This window comes from Populus nigra, chromosome 16 (assembly GCF_951802175.1).
Source record: "Populus nigra chromosome 16, ddPopNigr1.1, whole genome shotgun sequence".
NCBI classification, from domain to species: domain Eukaryota; kingdom Viridiplantae; phylum Streptophyta; class Magnoliopsida; order Malpighiales; family Salicaceae; genus Populus; species Populus nigra.
Window position 1 is genome coordinate 3,211,666 of NC_084867.1, and position 23,106 is coordinate 3,234,771.

The 23,106-nt window shown below is 33.3% G+C and overlaps 2 protein-coding genes across 7 annotated transcripts; one reads left to right on the plus strand and one right to left on the minus strand.

Annotated features, from left to right (window-relative positions):
- Positions 1-414: 414 nt before the first annotated feature.
- LOC133675899 (glutathione reductase, chloroplastic) lies at positions 415-5,683 on the minus strand. Of its 5 annotated transcripts, XR_009835527.1 has the most exons (12): positions 5,225-5,683; positions 4,885-5,110; positions 4,147-4,425; positions 3,883-4,059; positions 3,532-3,585; positions 3,304-3,452; positions 2,747-2,810; positions 2,166-2,336; positions 1,933-2,070; positions 1,487-1,562; positions 1,132-1,297; positions 800-1,046 (listed from the first exon to the last, which is right to left on the minus strand). XR_009835527.1 is itself a non-coding variant. In XM_062097445.1 (11 exons), the coding sequence occupies exons 1-10, from the start codon at positions 5,608-5,610 to the stop codon at positions 1,521-1,523; spliced, it is 1,686 nt and encodes a 561-aa protein (XP_061953429.1). In that variant the 5' UTR covers positions 5,611-5,683; the 3' UTR covers positions 415-715; positions 1,487-1,520. The 5 variants fall into 5 exon arrangements, 4 of the variants coding, with proteins under 4 accessions (XP_061953429.1, XP_061953426.1, XP_061953427.1 ...); XM_062097445.1 differs by lacking the exons at positions 800-1,046; positions 1,132-1,297 and adding an exon at positions 415-715; XM_062097442.1 differs by lacking the exon at positions 1,132-1,297 and having other exon boundaries at positions 415-1,046.
- A 6,105-nt stretch (positions 5,684-11,788) lies between these two features.
- Positions 11,789-17,522, plus strand: LOC133675922 (ERAD-associated E3 ubiquitin-protein ligase component HRD3A). Of its 2 annotated transcripts, XR_009835532.1 has the most exons (7): positions 11,789-12,392; positions 12,477-12,968; positions 13,753-13,968; positions 14,827-15,150; positions 15,259-15,501; positions 16,838-17,119; positions 17,334-17,522. XR_009835532.1 is itself a non-coding variant. In XM_062097484.1 (6 exons), the coding sequence occupies exons 1-6, from the start codon at positions 11,838-11,840 to the stop codon at positions 17,057-17,059; spliced, it is 2,052 nt and encodes a 683-aa protein (XP_061953468.1). In that variant the 5' UTR covers positions 11,789-11,837; the 3' UTR covers positions 17,060-17,522. The 2 variants fall into 2 exon arrangements, 1 of the variants encoding a protein (XP_061953468.1); XM_062097484.1 differs by having other exon boundaries at positions 16,838-17,522.
- The last annotated feature ends 5,584 nt before the right edge of the window (positions 17,523-23,106 follow it).

A 23,106-nucleotide genomic window follows, 5' to 3' on the forward strand; every position in this document is an offset into this window, starting at 1 on the left:
AAAAAAAAAACTTTTTGGTCAATGCAATGTCATTTTGATCCTTCTAACATGGACTCTATATGGAATACTATTACTATGATAATAATTATTTTTGTATTTATATTTTAATTTATGTATCTTAGTTAAACAATTTTGAAATTAGATTGTTTTAAAAAGATATTTTAAGAATAAAAAAACAATAAATATTATCAAAAAAACATATGAAGTAGAAATTTACTCCAAAAATAATAAATACATTTATTTTTATATCTCTGAAGAGATTTATTTTTACTTCTCTAATTCTCTACTTCATCCAAACATGTTTGTTTTTTCACTTATCATCTCCATTTCTCCAAACGCTACCTAAACAGCTTGCGTTATCTTTGGCAAACATTGTCCCGATGATAATTACTTAGCTCCTCCATGCCAACGAGATCGTTATAACAGCCCATAGATTAATTCGATAACTTTTTCCATCCAATTAATCAGTAAGATGCAACTTATGTTTCAAGTTTGAGGCCACAATTTGGTTGAAGAATCAGCCAAGCATTTATTAGGTTAATCACTGTGCTTACTCGATATCCCTCCTTGTTTTGCCTTTGTTGGTAATTGATTAGCAAGTTCAGCTTTGTGCTTCAATCCCATTGATCTGCTCCCATGTTAGTACTTTCTACTTTCTTTTCCCCCACAAGGTACGAGAGTGAAGAGAGACGGCGGCGAGATGATATTATACATCCTTAAATTATCTCAAATAAACAAATACTGTTTCAGTATACAAACAAAACGAAAGGGGAAAAAAAACATAAAACAGGGAAACAGATATTCCTAACATGTATATTATTGCAATTCCCCACTCATTTCCACATTTGTAAGAGCAAACACACTGCCTTATGATTATTATTCCTTTGGAAAGCTTTTTAATCGTTTGCTTATGTTCACCAATGACCCCAACATGAACTTCCACCATTTACGCTTCAAATGATGTCTGTAATCAGATATCAACATCCGAACATTCCTTGGCTACTCTACAAGCAGATATTTTGCCTGCTATTTTCCGGAGTGACTGCCTGCCCAGTTGGTTGAGATATTCAGTAATGCTGAAGGGAATAATATGTTAATTATTGTTGTGGGAAAAGCTTGAGGAACTTTTACCTTGTGATGATACACTAGAATATCCTACTGGCTACTGATTAATTTTTATTAAAATTTTACCAAAGACCAGATTTAAGAGATGACTCCCAAACCACCACAAGCCAGTCTCGTCTTCACTTGCATCTACTAACTACCGAGTAATCCTACATTACACTCCAAAAATTGCCTGCTAACAAAATAATCCAAGTGACATATGGTCCTTGTTGAAACAACCAAATGCAGTAAATGAGAGTTCCATGACTGAGTAGAATGCAACGAAATAGTTCCATTCTATATTTTCTTCAAGAAGAAAACAAGAAGTAAAATAACCGCAAACTATACTTTGTCTACAGAAGTCATGAGAAAGCATTCAAACCTTGAAAGGGCTATCATGACAAAGTAAACCCACGCTAAACCCCTGCTGCTGCTTTAACATCGTGATCTGCCTTCCCCTGATGGTGTACACGGCCAATTAACAACAATTAAATACAAAAACAAGATATTAAAAATCACATAAATCAAAGTTAAACTGAAGAGTAGATCATAAGAGGCATAAAATAATTAGATACTAGTGAACATAGGCTCAGCTCTTCATGAAAGAACTCAATTACCGGTTTATGCCAGAGATGTTACAAACATAACTGGTTTATACCAGTTTAAACCGAAACTGGTTTTACAGAAAGTGTGCAGCTACAAAAATTTGACCAAGAACTGTAAAATGTGTTCTGGACACAGCATTGTTAATTTATTAGGCTGTTTCAAAAATTGTTACCAAGATTGAAAGCATATTACTGATATAAAAGGTCTTTGCTTTCAACAAACCTCAGCTGGAGGACGCTCTCGAATCTTTCTAGTAGGAGTCCTCAATGTAACAAATTCCTCAGCTGCTGTTGGGTGAATACCCACTGTGGAATCAAAGTCTGCCTTGGTCAAGCCAGCTTTGATTGCAACTGCAAATCCCTGCAAGTTTAAAGATTCGAGAACCATAGGAGTTATGGAACTTGTAAATCAACTTCACTAAAAACAGAACCACTAGTTAGAGCCAAGAAAAACACCTGCACGATTTCAGGTGAATCTTCTCCACACATGTTCAACCCAAGAACTTTGTTTGTCTTAGCACAGACTATTAGTTTCATGAAGACCCGATCTGGAAGCCCTGAGAGAGTAGCCTTCAAAGGCCTGAAATTTGCTGTGAAGACATCAATATCACCGTACTCTTTTGTAGCCTGCAATAATTCTTTCAAGAAATCAATCTTAGCTATTACAAGTAAAGTAGGAAAAATTATTAAGAAAGGAAGTACCATGTATTTCAGCCATTTGCACTTCAATTACAGAAGTCCACAGTTTCGCACTCAAGATGACTCTCAATCACAAAAATACCACTAGCAGCAGCAAGAGGTTTAATATCATTAGTTGGGTGAAGAGATGGCAAGCCTGTTAAATATCTAAACCTTTGTTTCGTTGAACCTCTTTGTGCCACCCATACAAAACTAACGGAATAAAGGCTCTTGATAAATGCTAACAAACTAACCACTTGAAACTTGAGTGCAAAAACCATAGCACCTGTCATTGAGGTGCAAATAGCTGAAACCACAAGACTCCTTTTTACACTTCTACCCAATAAAACAACCATCACCTGTTCTTCCGTAAGACCAACTTGTCCAATTGGAGGCTGAGAAAACACAGCAGATGGAACAGCTCTATTTCAAAAAAAAAAAAAAGTCATGAGCTTGTCCTCAAAGCTATAAAGTATCTAAGTAACCCTTTATTCACTATATCCTAAACCTGCCTGGGCAAGGAGGAAGTCAGCCAAATTTTTCCACCTGTGACATACACAGAATGTGCATGCATAGATTTCTCAAGGATATGCAATTGTTGCCATGTTAATAGCTTGGAAGGTTTAACTTTTAGTCCACTCAAAATGTTACCACAAGTACCAGCGAAAATAAACTTATAAAGATGATCATTTCTCAAATAACATTGTATTCAGAATTGCAAAACCATCAATTGGTGAATGCATACATTTTTCAAGCATAAGCAATTGTTTCCATGTTAATAACTTGGAAGTTTAACATTTAATCCAGCCAAAAACTTATCACAAGCACCAGTGAGTATAAGCTTATAGAACTGATCATTTATGAAATTAGATTGTACCCAGAAGTAGAAAACCAGCAATTGCACTACTGGTGGTACCTATAATCAGGTTTTGTTGGCTCATTCTGAAAGAGAGTTTTTGCCAATGCCCCACCTTCCATCAAAGCAACAGGAGTCAAATTTATCCTATCTGTAACATCTCCCACTGCCCAAATGGAAGGAACTGAGGTGCACGAGTATTCATCAACCTGGAGAAAATGAGAAATTATTGAAGGAAAAATGAAATGAAATCGAGCAAAAAAAGGTCTGAAACATTCAGTGTACTACCTCTATTGCTCCATTGTTGGTCATTTTTACCCCCAAACTCTCCAGTCCCAAGTTCTGCAATCATAACAAGTGGGCATTACATCTATCCATCCCTTTGATGTCAAGCACAGAAATAAGGTTGTTTGAGGATGAATCATTAAGTGCCTTTACTCAAAGGAGAGTTATATTTTTCACGATCAAAGACACCCTAAGAATTCTTCACAGATGGAGTGGTTTGAAGTTTGAGGTTTGAATTTTTCTTGTCAGAGTGGATGTATAGTTGGAGTCGCATCAATGCCAAGTTTTAACTAGTAGCCTTGAGACAACTAAAATTGGCTAGAGGGAAGCAAACACAGAAATGAAATTTCAAACCTTTGTATTAGGCCAACGTCCAGTGGCAAACATGACATGTGAGAAGCCTTCAACTGTTCCTTTGTTGGTCTTCAGTGACAATGAACCATCAGCTGACTTAATAATAGCCTGAGGTGACTCCTCTGTATGGAACTCAATTCCTCTTAGAGACATCTGTTCTGCAACAAAATCTCTGATCTACAGGAACATACAAAGACTGATTAATTGTGAGGCAAATGCAAGCATGTATCCAGTAAGCAACTAGAATTACTAACAATTCATCACCTCTTCATCAAATCCCCTTAATACTTTTTTCTGCCTTATAAATACATGAACATCGCTCTTCAAGCCATTGAAAATTCCAGCAAATTCTAACGCAATATACCCTCCACCAACTATGGCGATTTTCTCCGGCTTAGATGGCAAATCAAGTGCAGCATCAGAATCAATCGCGTATTCACTCCCAGGAATGTCAGGAATGAACGGGCGTCCTCCAACAGAAATAAGTATGTGCCGTGCAGAATAGAGCTTTCCATCAACATCAACTGTGTGTGGGTCAACAATCTACAAACATTAACTCAACAATTGAAAAAACATTAATAGCCTGTTTGGAACCAATTCTACACTAAAATTGATTTCAACTATTTGAGTAGATTGAATTTATTTGATTTGCTAATTGAATTCTTTGGTTTGGAGTAAGTTTTAAAATTGTGAAATTCATTGGACTTGAATTAGTGAAAATACATCATTTACCCAACTTGCCCTCGTCCCTAAAAAACCTATTCAAGCATATGTGAAGGGGGTGTTAGTGGAATTAATTTAAGTGGGTCAATTATGAAGCAAATCCACAAAAATCTGTAATTTTAATTGGTTGTAGAGTTCGTTTATGTTGCTTAAAGCTTTCCAAACACTAGAATTGGATAAATGGTGTCAAAATGATTTCATTTCTACTCAAATCTTATTTCCAAACAGCATGTAAAGCACAACTACACAAACTTGTACGGATTCAAAGCATTAATTTACCTTCCCGCGGCCTTCAATTAAAGTGACACCAGCGTTATTGAGAATGTGCTTATAAATACCGGTCAGGCGCTGCAACTCGGCATTTTTGTGAGCCATCAAAGTATTCCAATCATGAAGTGGTTCGCTGTCATACTTCCATCCAAAACCCCGACTCTCATCAAATTCATGAGCATATTTCGACGCATAAACAAGCAGTTTCTTCGGTACACATCCACGAAGCACACACCTACATTAAATATATTAAAAATTAAAAAATATAACATAATTCGACTGAATTCTTATTTTCTTCTGTTCAATTAAAGCTGGCAAATCAAGTTCTCAACCACGTGTCCCTACTTACGTGCCGCCTACGCCTCCGGTTGTCTCCGAAGAGATAGTGGAGAACGGAAGCTCACACACGGCAACAGAAGCGCCGAAATTGGCTGCGAAGCGAGAAGCGCGGACGCCTCCACTGCCAGCACCGATAGTGAAGAGGTCGAAGTCATAGTGGCGGGAAGGTTCAGCGCCGTTTTCGGCTTCCGCACGAGTAGTGTGATGGCGGCGGTGGTGATGAGAGAGAGGGCGGCGGGAGGAGAGGAAAGTGGTGGTGGTGGTTGGGGTTTTGGGGAGAGGGAGGAAGGAAGAGGAGGGGGAGAGAGGGAAGGAAAGGGGGAGTTTTCTGTAGAGGGATTGGAGAGATGGGGAGGTGAGTTTTGGTGTTGTCAGAGAAGATGCTGCTGCCGCCATTTGGGTGGTAGCGTTTTCTTTGCTGCTCTTTTTTTTTTTTTTTTTTTTTGGGTTATGTGGTGTTAAGTTGGGGAAGTAGAAAAGGTATAATACATATATATACCTTCATGAGGTGAGGAGTTGTCAACATTTAACATCGGATATTTAAGATGTGTTTGTTTTTGTTTTCATTTTATATTTACTTCCTAGTAAAGAAAATAAAATATAAAAGTAAAAAATAATAAATTTTTATTTTTATTGTTGTTTTTTTTTAATTTTTAGTGGTAAAGAAAATAAAATATAAAAGTAAAAATAATAAAATATATTTATTTTTTATTGTTGTTTTTTTATTTGTAGTCTTCATTAATATAAAAAGATTTTTAACTTTTTCATGAGAAATAGTTATAAATAGTTATATATAACTTTTATTCAGAATGATTATTTTTTAATTTTTTATGAAATACTTATATATACACACTATATATACATGAAATATTTCTTTAACTTTTTTATATGCAATAGTTTTCTATAGCTTATATATATATATATATATATATATATATATATATATATATATTTATGTAGAATATTAAAACTTTAAATATATTTTTTTTTAATTTTTTTTAAATTGTTCTAGGTTAATCTGTGTGTCTTGGGATCTGATCTCTTGATCAAGTTAACCCCAAGCTAAGTTTAATAACTATATTTAGCTATAATACTTCAAAATCTTGTATCTATTTCAAGCTTGTATATGATACAAATTTTAGATATGGTACATTGGATATTTCTCAAAAATATCCTAATTTAATAAATAAAGAATAATTAGACAAATAGTATACCAACTTTACAACTTTTATCAATAGAGTATACAGACTTTTTTTTTCCATTAAAGCACACCAATATTTTTATATCAATCAAGTATTCTATTGATACATCAACTTTTATTTTATCCCAATAGAGTATATGGACTTTAATCATTCTAATTTTGGCATGTCGATTTTTAATTTTTCATTTTCTAAAAAATACACCTCAAAACAATACCATATTCAATACAAAAAGTCTTTTTTTTTTAAATTATTTCAATTAATAGGCGATGTATGTTATTAGAGAAAATCAAAATGACTTATTCCAACTAAATAGTGATTTTCTATTTCTTAAAATTGGTTTATTGTACCCTTTTATTATTTTTCTATTTTTTTAAAAAAATAATAAAACAATATTTTAATAGCTCATCCATAAGTATGGGATCCTAATTTCTAAAAACAAATTGACATGACGTAGTATTGGTATCTCATATCCCGTCTGTGTATGTTTTTGTGCTTCCTCAATCCTGAGAGAAGAGCATGTAAATGCATTTTACGTGCTGATAGGCAATACCCTTACAGACGACACACATTTTGCTGAAATAACATTAACACATTTTATTTATTCATTCAAATTAAAATACCATGTCTTATTCAGCCACAAGATATGACCTGACCAATAAAATTTAAAATAAATATGATTTAAAATAAATTTACAAAACTTAAATGGCTATTCAAGGTAAGCGTAAACTACATATAATTTAAAATCTATAAATATGTAAATTAAAATTCAAAATAAATATGCTTTCAATTTTAAATATAATAAAAAGAATACTAGAATATATATTAAGCATATATTCAAATTTATAATATATAAGATCAAAGTAATTAGCATGCATACTAATAATAAAAATAACAATGTTTAAAATAAAAAATAAATAAAAGTATTTATTTGTTGAAATACTTTAAAGGAAAAAAAACTTTTGTTTTGTTGTTGTTATTGTTGTCAACAATAAATCATTTATTTTTAATACTTTATTACTATTCACTTGTACAATTAAAATGTTTATAATATGCTTCTCGATATTCCAACACCACCACTTCAGCTTATATGCACTTGCTGGCCCAACCCAGGAACCATGCTAATTAATTATGCTGCAAGTAGAATGAATTCTCTTTCTGTATGCAGCAATGGAGGGGCGGCGCTAACTGACGCCAGAGTGCCAAATTGAAAGTCTGGATGGTCGTGACAGGGAGGGGCTGACGTGATGATGGTGGTTGAAGTTGTGGCAAAGATGGTGGCCAATGTTAGTCGTTGGTGGAGGAAGAAGAATAATTTTGCAAAAGTGAAGAGAGGGAGGAGCGGCGGCTGTTCCAGGCATGGTGGAGGCCTGCTGGCATTCGCAGTGATGACGTGTTGTGGACTTGGTGGCAGACAAGCTAGTGGTGGCTTCGGTTGGTGGTTGGGACGACGGAGAGAGAAAAAAAATAGAAGGAGGTGTCGGCTGGGAAGAAAAACTTGTGCGGAAGGCTAGTTTTTCACCAATTTTGGACTCGATTTTCTTCATTCTCACTCAGGCCATGAAATCCAACTCTATTTATAGGGGTTGGAAGAGGGCAATCTTTTCTTCATAGGAAAAAAATTTCAGCCCTTGATTCGGTTGGTAAGGATCTCAACCGTTGGTTTAAAGCAGGCATCATAAACTGTTAAATCTCACAGTTCAAGGCTGCCTAAGTTATCTATTTTAGGTCGGGGCCAGGGTCGTTTTCATGATAATATGCCTGAACAAACCATACTCGGGGATAAAGAGATGTCAAGTGACCATTTTGGTTCATGTGTTGTCAATTTTGGTTGACATATGAGGTATTAAATGCACCTACAAAATAGCCACCCAGACAGCTTTTTCAGCAAAATAATGAAAAAGATAATGAACAATACCAAAGTTCTGTTTTTGGCTAAAATTCAATTCAGTCCTCCCCCTTTAAATTTGATTTCATTTCACCCTTAATTGAACCTATACTTTTAATTTAGTGCAATTTAGCCCCTGTAGAACTTGAATTTGAATCCCAGATTGACGCGTCTTTTTCAATATGATTCTCGGTCTTAGATTTCTTTAATTTCACCTCTGGTTTTTGTCAATTAAGCCCCTATAGTCTGACACCTCTTACAAAATGGTTCTTAGCTGCAAATTTCTTCAATTTGATCATTAAGTGACCCTAAACTTTAATTTTCTAGCAATTTTACTCATGATTTCAATCAATTAACGTGGTAAAAATTAAATTTGATCTCTTAAACTCCCAATCTTCTTAATTAAGCTCAAATTTGGCTCCCAAACTTAATTTTTCACCAATTAAGCCCCTAATAAAATTAATTTGACCCATTTCAAGAATAATAAAGTCCTTGCACTTAACTAAATCCTTCAATTGGATCAAAATTAATTCTTAAATATAATTAAAATTCAATTTGACCCATGATTAAATCAAATTGACCTATTAAAAATTTAATTATGTCCTTTAACTTAATTTTTATGCAAATCCATCCAATAATCATTTAATTTGACATTGAATGTGCATTGTTTCTCTATTTTCGGCATAATGGGGTACAATTAGATCTCAATTTTTTTTTCTAAATTGCAGCTTGATTTCCCATCTTGTTATCTCTACGTTGCCAACCTTTATTTTATTTTTTGATTTTTATTTTTCAAGAAAAATGTAAGTTTTTAGGAATAACCCAGAATTGTTTTATGACATAGACGATGCATCGCCTGCCTATGAAGACAACACATTGTCTTCTAGTTCACTTTTAAACCAACTCCAATAGCTGGAAAGTCAAACCTAGTTGATGCCAAAGATTTTTCTTTAATACACAATTTTATGTCATTGAGCATAATATTCGATCCAATCATTGGATCAAACTGTAATTTTTCTAAGCAATTCTAAAGGCCTTGTTTGATGTAAGATTAAGATTCCATTGCAATCATATATTATAAAGGTCATTTGATAATTCACATAAGTTATTATTGGATATTTGCTATATTTTCCTAGTTACTTTAAGAATCTTTTTTGTATTTGATTTAAAACTCTTTTATTATTTTCTCAAATTTATTTAGGACTTTTTTCCTAGATTTTTTAAGAATTTATTACTTTTTATTTATTTATGGTTTCATTCTTGGTTTTTGTAAGTTTTAAAGTTTATTTAAACGATTGTTAACTTTCTAGAAAGATAGACTACTTGAAGAGAAAATATCTAGTAATAAAGTTTCGAATTAGGGTTTTTGTGTGATCCCTATTCAGCATAGTTATATATTCTTATGCTTAATGTCTTTCCTTTATTGCCTACGTTTGTATTAATTGATATTAGAACCAAACGATCCCGAGTTATTGCTTGTTGCGTGATGCATTTCCAGGTTATTTTGTTTGTTGTGTGCTATTAAATAACCATGGTTTGAATAAGTCATAGAGCATAAAATGTTTAGTTTATAGAGGATGAAGATATTCCCCCTCGGGAGATAAATATTCAGGAGCTGGTGATAGAAGACATGCAAAGATAAATTACAAAATTAACTCGTCAACTAGAGATAATAAACATGTGAAGCAATTAGAAGAAATATCTCATTAATTAGTAGAGATGAAGAAGAGAATATTGGAGGATCGTGAGATATTTGTTTGTTATGTGCTATTAAATAACCATGGTTTGAATAAGTCATAGGGCATAAAGTGTTTAGTTTATAGAGGATGAAGAGATTCCCCCCCCCCCGGGAGAGAAATATTTAGGAGCTGGTGATAGAAGACATACAAAGATAAATTACAAAATTAACTCGTCAACTAGAGATAACAAACATGTGAGGCAATTAGAAGAAATATCCCGTTGATTAGCAGAGATGAAGAAGAGAATATTGATGATTATATAAAAATAATTACAATAATAATAATAGTGATGATATTATTGATGGTGTTCTTGTTGGTGAGTTAAAAGTTGAGTGCAAAAAAAAAACATGGAAAATGCTCAATAATTTTTTTTTATTGATTTAAATCATGCTGATCCTTTTGATTACAAGTTTAATGTTATCACAAAAATAGATATATTCGAGGTTTATATGAATATAACACATATTCATGAAGTAGGTTTGAGATTTGCAATTTGCTCTAAAAGTCATTGAAAGAGAAATAATTTTTTGATTGTTATTTCTTGTATAAATGTTAAGATAAATGGACTAGAGTTGATGTCTAAAATTATTATCTACTTAAAGAGAAAAAAAAAAGATCGAAGAGTTTTGACTTAGATATCCACAAGATCAAAATAAAAACAACTTGAACTTGAGGAAGAGTTCTTTCCAATCTGAAGAGATTGATGCATAAGATTTTTTTTAATGTGTAATTTTATGTTATTGAGCATAAATTTTGATCCAATCATTGGATTGGACTATAAATTTTAAAGGAGATTTTAGAGGACTTGTTTCATACAAAGTTAAAATTTCATAGCAATTAGATATTATAAAGGTTTTTTGATAATTCTCAGAAGTTACTATTCGAAATTTGCAATATTTTCCTAGTTGACCTAAAATTATTTTTTCTATTTAGTTTAAATTATTTTATTATTTTTTCAAATTTATATAGGACTTTTTTTTCCTAGTTTGTTTAAAAATTTAATACATTTCTTATATTTTTAGGTTATTTATTAGTTATATAAGTTTTTAAGTTTATTTAGGGGCTATAACCTTTTCTTAGATAAGCAGATTCCTTGGAAAAAAAAATTAGTAATAAAATTTTTAATTAAGTTTTTCATGAAGTTTTTATTTGGTATAATTATGTATTATGTGTTATTGTCGTTGTTATTTTTTCTATACTACTTTCATTTGTGTCATTAATTTTTGAAACCCTAAAAATATGATTTTCAACTTTTTTTTTAACTTGAAAACACCATTTCAACTTCAATTTTTCCCCCAAGAGGCTTAAAAACTATTTCAACATAAAAGAGAATAGTTTTTTTAAAAAAAATATTTAGCACCGAACAAATTTTCAAGCACCAATAAAAGAGACATTGATTTCCCTTTTTATTTATTTTATTTTCTATGTAATGTAATTATCTTAAAAAAATAAAATAGATATAATAAAATATTATTTATTATGTAAATTAGTAAATGATTAAAAAATATTAGGTAAATTAGTTAATTATGTGGATACAAAATTTGTTTTATCTTTTCATAACTCAATCAAATACTCCATGATTATGATAATTACAATAATAAAAATAATATCTTCAGAAATCAAGTTAAATTTCAATAGATAAAAAAAACTCTGTTTCCCTTTGGAGGAAATGCTAACATGGCACGAAATCGTTGGCTATTCAACACCAGATGACGTGGCAACTGCCAAGGAAACCTATACATACTTCAACTTGAAAGAAAAAAACACCCCTTCGTTTCTCTCGGCATCCAAATCGAAATGCAGAAATACAATCTCACTCTCTCTCTCCTAATTTTCTCTCTCCTCCTCCCATCTCTCCTCGCCGGCCCATTCGTTCTCATCCTCTCACAAGACGACCTTAAAGACATCCCTTCCTCCGCCACCACCACCGATGCGGACCCCGCTGAGTCACTGCCTGAGTGGGACGAGTTCGGCGACTCCGACTCCAAACCCGAACACGAACTCGAACCTGGCTCCTGGCGCCCGATCTTTGAACCCGACGCCGTCAATTCCTCCACCTCCGAATCGAAACTCGATACGGAGATGGAGCAGTATTACTCCGCCGTGGAGAAGATGTTGTCGGCGGTGAGTGACGGCGAGGTTGGAGTTATGGAGGAATCAGTGGCTGAAATTGAGGAATTGGCGAGTGTGAAGAGGAATTCGCATGCCCAATCGGTTTTAGGGTTTTTGTATGGGTTAGGGCAAATTAAAGAGAGGAATAAAGCTAAGGCTTTTTTGTATCATAATTTCGCGGCCAAGGGAGGCAATTTGCAGTCTAAACTGGCTATTGCCTACACTTATTACCGGCAGCACGTGAGTTGTTTTAATATTTTTTTATTTGATGTACTGTTTAATTGTTGTTTTGATAATGTTTTCATGTTATTTTTTGGTTTTCAGACGTATGAAAAGGCAGTTAAATTATATGCGGAATTAGCAGAAGTAGCAGTAAATAGTTTTTTGATTTCAAAGTATTCTCCCGTGATTGAACCAGTTAGGATACATAATGGGGCTGAGGAGAATAAGGAGGCCTTGAGGAAATCACGAGGGGAGGATGATGACGTGTTCCAGATTTTGGAATATCAAGCTCAAAAAGGGAATGCAGGTGCTATGTATAAAATTGGGTATTTTTACTACTTTGGATTAAGAGGATTGAGACGTGATCATGCTAAAGCATTGGCATGGTTTTCAAAGGCTGTGGAGAAAGGGGAACCTAGATCAATGGAACTTCTTGGTGAAATATATGCGCGGGGAGCTGGAGTTGAGAGGAATTATACTAAAGCGCTTGAATGGCTTACACTTGCAGCAAAACAGCAGCTTTATTCGGCTTATAATGGCATGGGGTATTTGTATGTCAAGGGCTATGGAGTGGAAAAGAAGAACTACACTAAAGTAAGTTAATTTTGTCTTCTTTGTCATCATATTGGCTGAATTTGGCGTTTCTTGTTATTGTTTTGTGAATTAAAGACTGGATTGCTTGCTTACCTGTTTTGGTCTGCTTACGTGGCATGTGCTGTTTTCTCTTTGATATGATAATTGCCTCATCAGATTGAGATTGCTAGGTAGGCCTAGTTTGTAGTTTCTAATCAAGCTGTGAATTTATCCCTGATTATAGTGCATAAATTTGTTTCGATATGATCATTGCCTCATCAGATTGAGATTGCTAGGGAGGCCTGGTTTGTAGTTTCTAATCAAGCTGTGAATTTATCCCTGATTATATTGCATAAATTTGTTTTAAATCCTCAGTGTGTTATTTGTGTAGCTTGGCTTCCTTTGCTATCTAAATACTAGTGTTAAGATTTAGTTGATTGGATGCTCTGTACTGGTTATCCAATTACATCAAGAGTTTCAGGTTAGGTTCCTGTTGTGGTTTTAGCTGTTTCATACATGAGAACTTTTGTACCTATAATGTCTATTGTTACATGCAATAGTAAAAGTCTCAACTTTGCAACCACAAGGGTGCAAGTTTGAGTTTTGGGAGTCATGACTTTAGGAAAAAATACAGGATCTGACCATGATTAAGTGATGGCCTTTGAACATTCTGTATCAATGCAATGTATGCACATCTCAAATCTCTCAAAATTTATCTTCTTTGTATTTGCCTGCATGTTGTCATGTTCTTTTATTGCGTAGTTTTAGAATATGCGTCAAAGCTAATCCTTTTTTTTCCTTACAGGCAAAAGAATACTTTGAGAGGGCTGCTGACAATGAAGATGCTGGTGGGCACTATAACCTTGGAGTAATACATCTTAAAGGGATTGGGGTAAAGAGAGATGTAAAGCTAGCATGCCAATATTTTATAGTAGCTGCTAATGCAGGTCAACCAAAGGCATTTTACCAGCTGGCAAAGATGTTTCATAAGGGCGTGGGGCTTAAAAAGAATCTTCCTATGGTAAATTTGGTTTCTTTACCTTTCAATGCTCTTACCCAGGCTCTTTATGACAATATGCATCTCATACTTTTTATGCGCTTTCTCCTTTTCCTCTTGCTCCCATAACTCCATATCTTATTATTCAGTTATTTCCCGCTTTTGTCAGATTAGTGAAGGATCAATCAGATTGCCTTAGTGGTTGTTCACTTATTTTCTCACTGCTTTCAGAATCCTTGCATCTCCTGGACATTGTCTTTGTTGATAATTTCCAGGTTCATCAGAGCGCTTATATGAGGGAAATCTAGTGACATAATACTAAATAAATTCAAAAGAATATCTCTTTTCCAAGCTATTGAGAGTCCCGGGTGGTAATTTGTTAATAGATCAGGTTATTGATTAGATTCCTGAGAGATGATCCATAAATCTGTATCGGACCCATGTTCTGAAGATATTGACTGTCTAATAAGTTTTAATCAAATGTGTAATCTCTATTGCCAAGGTATTTTGTTTGGGATCTACGGGAACCTAGTAATTTGGATTTCTATCAAGTGAATGAGTTTGGTTTGAACTCTAAATCTTCTAACTAATGTAACTTGGCAAGATCCCAAATACAATTGTAACAGTAGCTCATTGTTTTCTGTTCTTTAAATTATTTTATGTTTCTTGCTTCTTTTAATTAGAGGCTAATAATTACAATCATGCCTACAATTAAAGTGAGATTAGATATTTTTGGATCTTTGAGAAACATATATGTGTTTTTATGCGCGTGCACGCCTTTTGACCCTGCACTTCTAGTGATTGGTTTATGTTTGCAAACAGTTTTAAAATGTATCAACATCTGTATCCCATTCGTTTACTAGAGAGCTTTACTTTGTTCAGGCTACTGGATTATACAAACTAGTAGCAGAACGAGGCCCATGGAACTCCTTGTCCAGATGGGCATTGGAATCATACCTAAAAGGCAATGTAGGAAAAGCATCCTTGTTGTATTCAAGGATGGCTGAGCTGGGCTATGAGATTGCACAAAGTAATGCTGCATGGATTCTTGACAAATATGCAGAGCATAGCATGTGCGTGGGAGAATCTGGATTTTGTACAGATTCAGAAAGACACCAGCGGGCTCATTCTTTGTGGTGGGAAGCTTCAGAGCAGGGTAATGAACATGCTGCTTTGCTGATTGGTGATGCATATTACTATGGTCGGGTATGTGATGTCTTTCACAATTTTGATGCCTTTTGGTGCTTTTTTGTTCAGTTTCTGAATTGTTTTTTCATCCTATAAATTTCCCAAACTCTTTTCTCTTTTTTTTAGGGCACTGTGAGGGATTATGAACGAGCAGCAGAGGCTTACATGCATGCCAAATCTCAATCTAATGCACAAGCTATGTTCAATCTTGGTTACATGCATGAGCATGGTAAAGGACTTCCATTTGACCTTCATCTTGCCAAGCGATACTATGACCAAGCTCTAGAGATCGATTCTGCAGCAAAGTTACCTGTCACACTGGCCCTCACAAGCTTGTGGATAAGAAAGAACTACGCAGACAGTTTCATGGTCAGTTTATTTATCTGCTTTTCATGCTGTCTTCAATAAGCATAGATGTGAAAATTAGATGATGGTGCATGTTAGACATCAGCTTATATCAATTTATCAGAATTCAACTCTATAAATTGGATTAAAAAATCAACTGATCAGAATTCCTTTGTATACATGAGCCGGTCATATTCCACTATTTCCCTGTTAATTGTGTCACCCAGTGCTTGTTTTGATGTTTCTAGTTTATAACTACTGGAAAGTCTCAGTCCTAACTTGCTAAAACTTCTCGGAAAAGTTGAATGAATATTTAGGACTCGATATGCATTTTATTTCAATTATTCAAATCATGTAGCTTAGTGCTTCAAATAGCATGTTTTTTTTTTTTTTGCTGATCAGAAGCTTACCGTCCCTTGGGTCTCTGGGGGTTTTCTGTAGCAGAAAATTAGAATGCTGATGTAATAATCATATTATCACAAGAATAGATGTTCTTTTGTTTTCTTCCTCTTAGTTTCTCAAATTCCTACAACATCTGGTGAAAACTTTTGCCTGCTGTTGGCGATCCTTCTTGCTAGAAATTGTCTTTTATCCCATGCAAAGTTCACCCCACCAATGCAGTCAGTTTATAATGGGAAAACATTTTGCTCTTTGGTTTGCTGAGCAATTGGACGAGGGAGAAAATAATTTTTTTTTATTGTGTCCTGGACAACAGAATAAATCTTTAGTGAGTTTAAAAATATAATGAGGAGAATAAGAAACTGAAATCTTTTAATTTCCGTTCTATCTAAACTTTGGTGCAAGGTTGTTTCTCTCTTGTTTAGTTTCTTTCTTGCAAGTAGTATAGGAAATGATATAAAATATTATTCCTCCTTGTTTTTCCACAAATAAATGTGCTACAATTGGAATTTTGTGGACCTTTAATTTTTAAATATGCTAAAATTGGAACTTTTTTGGACCCTCAATTTCTTAATCTGTTATAGGGTGCAAGTTCCTTTTGACGTATAATGGCATTCATGTGACTTCCTTTATAGTGCAGTTTATTCTGTGTTCTCTCTCTCTCTCTCTCTCTGTGGTTGGGGAGGGGGGAGTTAGGTCACCGTGAGGATTTTAAAGCTAAAATATAATTTTTGGAGGGCTAATATGAAAATCAGGCAAAAAATTTAGGGAAGACATTGAATGTTTCACAGCTCATATCCAATGAATGTGAAACTTGCAGATAATGCTTTCTGTAGGAGGGCATGGGGAAAAGATGATACCTGTAGTCAAACATAATTAGTTTGGTATTTAGGGTTGAGTTTCAGAATTGTTTTATAATACTTCGACTAACAGATCCAGTGGTTCTTTGTCTCTGTTTTAGGTACAAGTGATTGATTCGTTGCCTGAATTCTATCCAAAAATCGAAGCATGGGTGGAGAAAGTTATCCTGGAAGAAGGGAATGCAACAATACTTACTCTATTTGTCTGTCTTCTTACGGTTCTCTATTTTCGTGAAAGGCAACGCAGGAATGCTGGTGTTGCTGCTGGTGAGGTTGGCATACCAGACCAACCTATTGAGCATGCTCCTCCTGCACCCAATTAGTTGGCTGCTCACCATGATCTTCAAAAACACAAGGCTTCGTTAGTGCTCATCTGTCGAAAGGTAAAGTTCATGTTGCAATTGTGCAGTCATCTGGGAGAGACAAAAGTCACATTGCAATGGCATGTACAGGTGTTTAGATCTCTTTCAAAACAGCTGCACTGTTTCTGGTACATTGTACATTACAGAGAATGAAAAGGCAGCCATAAGACATGCTTTTGTCTCCCATGTGAAAAGACCATGTATTTAACATAGGATCATCTGATGCCTGTTTCAGGGTGGCGGACAGATATATTGTGCTACTTGTCACTTTCGTTTATACAGCAGGTTCGTTCTTTCATTCAAGAATTCTGCTTGTGATGAGCAATGATTTAGGGGTAATTTTGTGCAACGAATAGCCGAAGTTGATCACTGTGTCTTCCTCTCTTGACTGCAAAATGAATATCTACCTGACTATTTTCACCAATCTCTGGATGCGTTGTGATTATTTTCCTTTGTTATTGCATCAGTTAGCTTCCTCTGACTGTGCGTACAAATTTCCTTTACTTTTTGGCATCCTCTCAAAAACCTTTTTATCAGTTTGCGTGTCTTGATGTTTTATAGAACCATCTTAAGGTTATAATACAAACGAATTTATCCACCAAGAGCTGAGCAGCTTGTCTCCATGGCTTTAAGCACCTCTGACAGTTTTATCTATTCGTGGACACTTCTTGACCGATTGTCCGATATCAATCAAAAACAGGTAAATTAAAGAGAGAATTGCTGCTGCTGCTATATCTTTCTTTGAAACCAAGATGATGAGATTAGGTATCATTTTAGTACTATACTAGTTTACGTGCTTGCGTCCCGCTCTGGGTTGGATTAAAAATTTCTTGAACGTGAAAAGAAATGTCTAGGATGGGATTAGGTTTCATTTTTTTACTATACTAAGCGAGTTAAACTTTAAATTTTTTTTTTCTAGTCGTGAATTAAAATTAATCTATGTGGAAATTGTTTTAATGTGATTTAGTTAATTTGAAGGGTTCAAAAGCAATCTGAGCAATTAGTGAAAAATATGTTTTGATTTTTTAAAAATTTCAAGATGATTTTTTTATTTTAATATTAAAACAATTGTATATTAGATTTATTTTAGTTTTGCAACTTAACTCATTAAATTTATAACCCAAATCATGGACTCTATTAGATTTAATAATTTTTTTTTAACTATTTTTTATTTAATAATATGATTCTACAAATAAGCGCTGACAAAATGGAGCGTCGGTCAAATACTGAGTTATTTGTTTGAGATTATAATAATTTTATAAAAAAATTAATTAAAATAAATTATAAAAACCAATGAAATATTAAAAGATAAAAGTTCTATTTAAAAAAAAGACAAAAAAGATTCAATAGAAAGAAAAAAAAATGGAGATATTTTTTATATAAAAAAAGAATATGGTTTTCCTCTTCTTTTCATTTTTAGGATATCACAAAAAAAAATTTGAGTGCACATTATAAGAAAAAAAATACTATAATTCATTATAGCTTCTGGGATGAATCATTTTAGAATCGCATAATGGTTGCTTTTTTTTTGGCCTCTTAGTTTTTTTTTTTCAATTTTGGTCCATTAATTTTTTTTATTTGGTCATTTAACATTGTGTTGATTTAGGATTGATCTTGATAATTTATTTTTTATGCCCTTGTATTTTGTATTAGGATCTCACAACATTGAGAAAATGTTTCATTGCTAAGTTAATGTTTTGTTTGACAAAATACAATTTAATTTTATTGATTTAAAAGAATTAGAGCTTTGAGTACTGAAATTGAAGCTTAAAAAATATTCATTCCCCCTTTTTTTTTTTTTTTGCTAGCATTAAGGATTAATTTGCATGAGAAAGGGAAGAGGTCATGTCTATTTTTTGGGTTACTCCATTTTTTTTATTAATTGGATCATTTTGCATTGTTTTTATTTGAGACTTGACTTTGCAATTTGTTTTGGTTTCCTAGATATTAAGATTTCACAATATCAAGATAAACTTTGGGCGCTCGATTAGTACTTGATTTGGAAAAATAAAATAAAATTATGTTGATATAAATTAATTAATCCTTACAGGATCAAAATTAAAACTAAAATGAATACGGTGGGATAAAGTCAACAAGCCATCTTGGCTAGCGCTTGCATCACAAGTTCCAATGTGGAGGAAGTCATCATGTGCTAGTGGCACGTGCATTTTTCTTCAGCGGTCAAACACCGGCTTCCTTGGTGGCGTTAAGAACGACGTGGCGAGGGATCCCAAGCAAGGCATCACATGTTGGTGGGGAGCGGTGATGATGTTTTAGCGACACTTTTCATTCTCCTTCTTTTTTTCTCTCTCTTCTCCTTAGGATTCACATTAATCTAGCTAAAATTGAGAGGTGTCCTGTCATTATATTCTTATTTCAAATTTGGTCCTCATTCTTTTGATTTTTATTTTTTGCATTGGGTTCTTTTTTAAAATTAAGTTTTTTTAATTTCATCCTTCATCACTGGATTGGTTAAAAATTGAGTTTCATGATTTTTTTTATGAAATGATCATGATCTCATGACCTGGATCACGAGTTTTAAAGATTAATTCGAGTTGACATCATTCTTTTTTTAGATTTTTTTATACTTATGTTCCTTTTCAATTTCATCCTTTAACATTGAGTTTCTTTAAAATTAGACTTCATGATTTTCATTGCTTTCTTTTCAATAGGGTTATCATAGTCTTATGACTTAGATTGTATGTTTGATAGAATAGCCCGGGTTGACCAGAGTCTTTTTTTAAGTCATTTTTTTAAGATTGAATATTTTTTTGTTTCATCATTTGATATTTTGTTGGTTTGAGAATTGGACATCGTAATTTGTTTTATTCATTTTTTGGAGTTATCCTAGCCTCATGACACATGTCAAGACCTATTTACTTTTTCTTGTCCTTTTTTTTAAAAATTCAATTATGTCCTTTAGCATTTGGTTGTCTAGGAATCGAGTTTTGTAATTTTTTTTATCATATAATTAAATGAAACTAGCATATTTGACCCATTCGGGTTTATGACTCGAGTTGTGATTTTTCTTACTGTTTTTCAAACACACTAGCAACGCATGCACATCCTTTTTATATGACAAAAATCTTGACCCGACCAACGATGTAACACGAGTCACGTATCTTACCTACTTGTGATGAAGGAAAATAAGTGGACATCTGGATTTTTATGGCTTGACATTATTGCTAGTTGAATTAATCATGGTTGTTAAAACTAGATTCTAATTTCAAATTGGAAAACCTATTTTAAAGATCGTGAACCTTGAGATTTGATGTAGTTAAGGAAAAACCTCAAATTAAATTGGGTCTTTCCATAACCAATGTGATCAGTTTTGAAGAAGTTTTCATTAAGTTAGATTGGAGTGATCTTCAAACTCTAACGAAACAAGTCTCATATTAAGATAGGTGACCTTCTGATATTTAATTTAAATTATCAAATTATAAAAAAAAAATTATGTACAACAAAGAGGACAAGAACAAAAATGAGGTGTATAAGAGAGTGAATATTATGAATGTCATATGTTGTGTTCAGTTGTTTGTAGTGACCTGACATAATACACACTGATCATATAAAATTACCTCGTAAAGTATGAAGTTGCAAGCATACCATGTCAGAGTAATCATATAAAATAATTACATTTGTCACATAGGCAATTTGTAAAATAAGTTATTAGTTGTTGTGTCTTGTTATGCAATCTATGAGACTTGTAGGCGTATATACTGATAATTCATGTAATAAAGAACTAGGTGTGCATTGTGTAACATCAAGAGTTTTGTGGTGGTGCTGCATTGATAAGTAGTACTCCTATACTTTCCATAACTTTTGTAAAAGAGAATTAGGTGTGTTTTGTGTAGCACTAATGGGTGGTTGTATGATGTCATATTGATAAAGCGAGTGTGTACTAGGTATTTGTGTAGTTAGATCACTTATAAAACATTAATTTTTTCTCTATTTTCCCTCCCTTTTTACATGTTATTTAATCAATAAAATTTAGGATCAAATTGGAAAGTTATTGAAGAATAATAGATTAAAGTAGAAAAAAGAAAGGAAAAGTTGGTTGAGAGTTGATGCGATCATAACTTCAACACCAAGAGACTCATTAGAGGTTTCATTGTGTTCAGTTATAAGATTTAGAGCAAAGAGATTCAAGGAGACAATTAATGGATTTCTTTAAGATACATGGGCTAGAGCGGACTTTGAGAGGATATCAAATAATAAAAAACAAGCCTTGATTAATTTGATTCATGTCCAAGAAAGGCTTGTATGGGAGCTTCCATACATTACAAAAAGATTGGAATAAGAAGATTCAAATCTATCAATTTTGACATTTAGCTATTATTTTGGCCATAGATGGAGATACAAAATAAATTTTGATGCGATTTTAGTTGTATTGGAAAGTAGACATCCATATATTTCTAATGATATATGGTAGACCTTATAATTCATCAAGACGAGGGAGAGATATTTGTTTGAAGTTGAGCTTTGATTTTGTCAGCAAATTATAAAATTCGACTTTAGTCTTGTTTTAATTAGTTGAGTTATTATTTATTTATCTTTTAATTTATTTTAGGGTTTACGGAGTTTAAAGGTTTATTGCTAGAACCGAGAATGTCCTTGTCTTGTCACACTTTCCTTTTCCACTTAAATATAGTTTTTCATTACCTATTTCACTTTAAGAAGAGTTTGGTCAGAAAGAATATACACATTTCATATAAAATAGTTGTAGGCCTTACTAACCAAGACTTTAGTGGTAATAGGTTGGAGTAGACCTTTTACACTAAGCATTTTCTCATTCCACATTTGAAGATATATTCTAATACTCTCATCTTCTTATTGTATTATGACAAATAGATTATTTATATTTTTTTAGTTAGTATGCTTGTGTTGAAGCAATAGATGAGTTTGGCGTAGAGATTGCCCAAGTCAAGGATAAAGCTAAGATCTATGTTATGGTACCATACCTGAGCAAATCTAGGAAGTGTTATCAAAAGGATTACCTATATCATCAATGTTTTTTTCTACAAGTTCCAAGATAATTCATACATTTTATATATGTTCTCTTTATATATGTGTTCTACTTGGTGGTGGTGATATTCATTCTTAGAAGCTTGTTCAGTATGGATCTTATCTAACATCATGGTCTTTTTTGATAAGGTCTATGTTAGTGAGATTCAAAATATTCAGTTTGAGAACGTTTTTCATGGTGAGAGTAGCTTTTTTAGAGGTTTAGAGTATTAGTGTTCTCATGCCTACTTTCTTGCATGTCATTCTATCATGTTATTCTATCATGTTTCTTTAAGAAATTAGAGTTGTTTATGTGCATTTAATAGTGAATGTAGTTGAGCTAGTTGTTGTGTTATCCATTGAGGTAGTGATAGCATTCAAAATTGTTATTGAGTAGCTAGAACAGCTTTAGTAAGCAAACTCATTTGAAAGAAGATTTATTAGAGACGTGAAGGAGTTGTTGTACATATGGTGGGGATTATAATTACTCTCACATGGCTTGGTGTTCTAAGTTTTTATCCATGGAAAGAACTTTTGATGTGTAAAACAAGAATGAACTAGTTTTTGTTTAAGTTCTCATAAATGACACCACTAATCAAATAAAATAAAAATCAAATTGAATTGAGCATTTCCACAACTAATGCAATGAGTTTTGTAAGAATTTATATTAAGTTAAATTAGGTTAGCCACTGAATACCTACACAAAAAGTCTTATATTAAGATAAGGGACTCTTCGATATTTAAATTAGTAATTCACAAGAGGAAAATAATGTACAACAAATAAGATGAGAACAAGTTGCGTAGAAGAATGGATGTTGTGATTATCATTTTTTGTGTTTAGTTGTCCATGATTACTTGGTGATCTAAGGTATTTATACACCTCAGTTACATGGAATTATCTCGTGGAGCGTAAAGTTGCAGGCATATCACTTGGGAGTAATCATGGAGAATAATTACCCTTACTGTCTAGGTAACCTATAAACAAAGTCATTGGTTGTTGTGTC

What these genes read in the sequence shown, in the direction of transcription:
- LOC133675922 (XM_062097484.1), top strand. Translation starts at nt 11,838, where the DNA reads ATGCAGAAATACAATCTCACTCTCTCTCTCCTAATTTTCTCTCTCCTC. An exon ending in AAAAGAAGAACTACACTAAA is followed by an intron (nt 12,969 to 13,752) that starts GTAAGTTAATTT and finishes TTTTCCTTACAG; the next exon opens with GCAAAAGAATACTTTGAGAG. An exon ending in TTAAAAAGAATCTTCCTATG is followed by an intron (nt 13,969 to 14,826) that starts GTAAATTTGGTT and finishes TACTTTGTTCAG; the next exon opens with GCTACTGGATTATACAAACT.
- LOC133675899 (XM_062097445.1), bottom strand. Translation starts at nt 5,610, where the DNA reads ATGGCGGCAGCAGCATCTTCTCTGACAACACCAAAACTCACCTCCCCA. An exon ending in TAATTGAAGGCCGCGGGAAG is followed by an intron (nt 4,426 to 4,884) that starts GTAAATTAATGC and finishes TAATGTTTGTAG; the next exon opens with ATTGTTGACCCACACACAGT. An exon ending in CCAACAATGGAGCAATAGAG is followed by an intron (nt 3,453 to 3,531) that starts GTAGTACACTGA and finishes CATTTTCTCCAG; the next exon opens with GTTGATGAATACTCGTGCAC.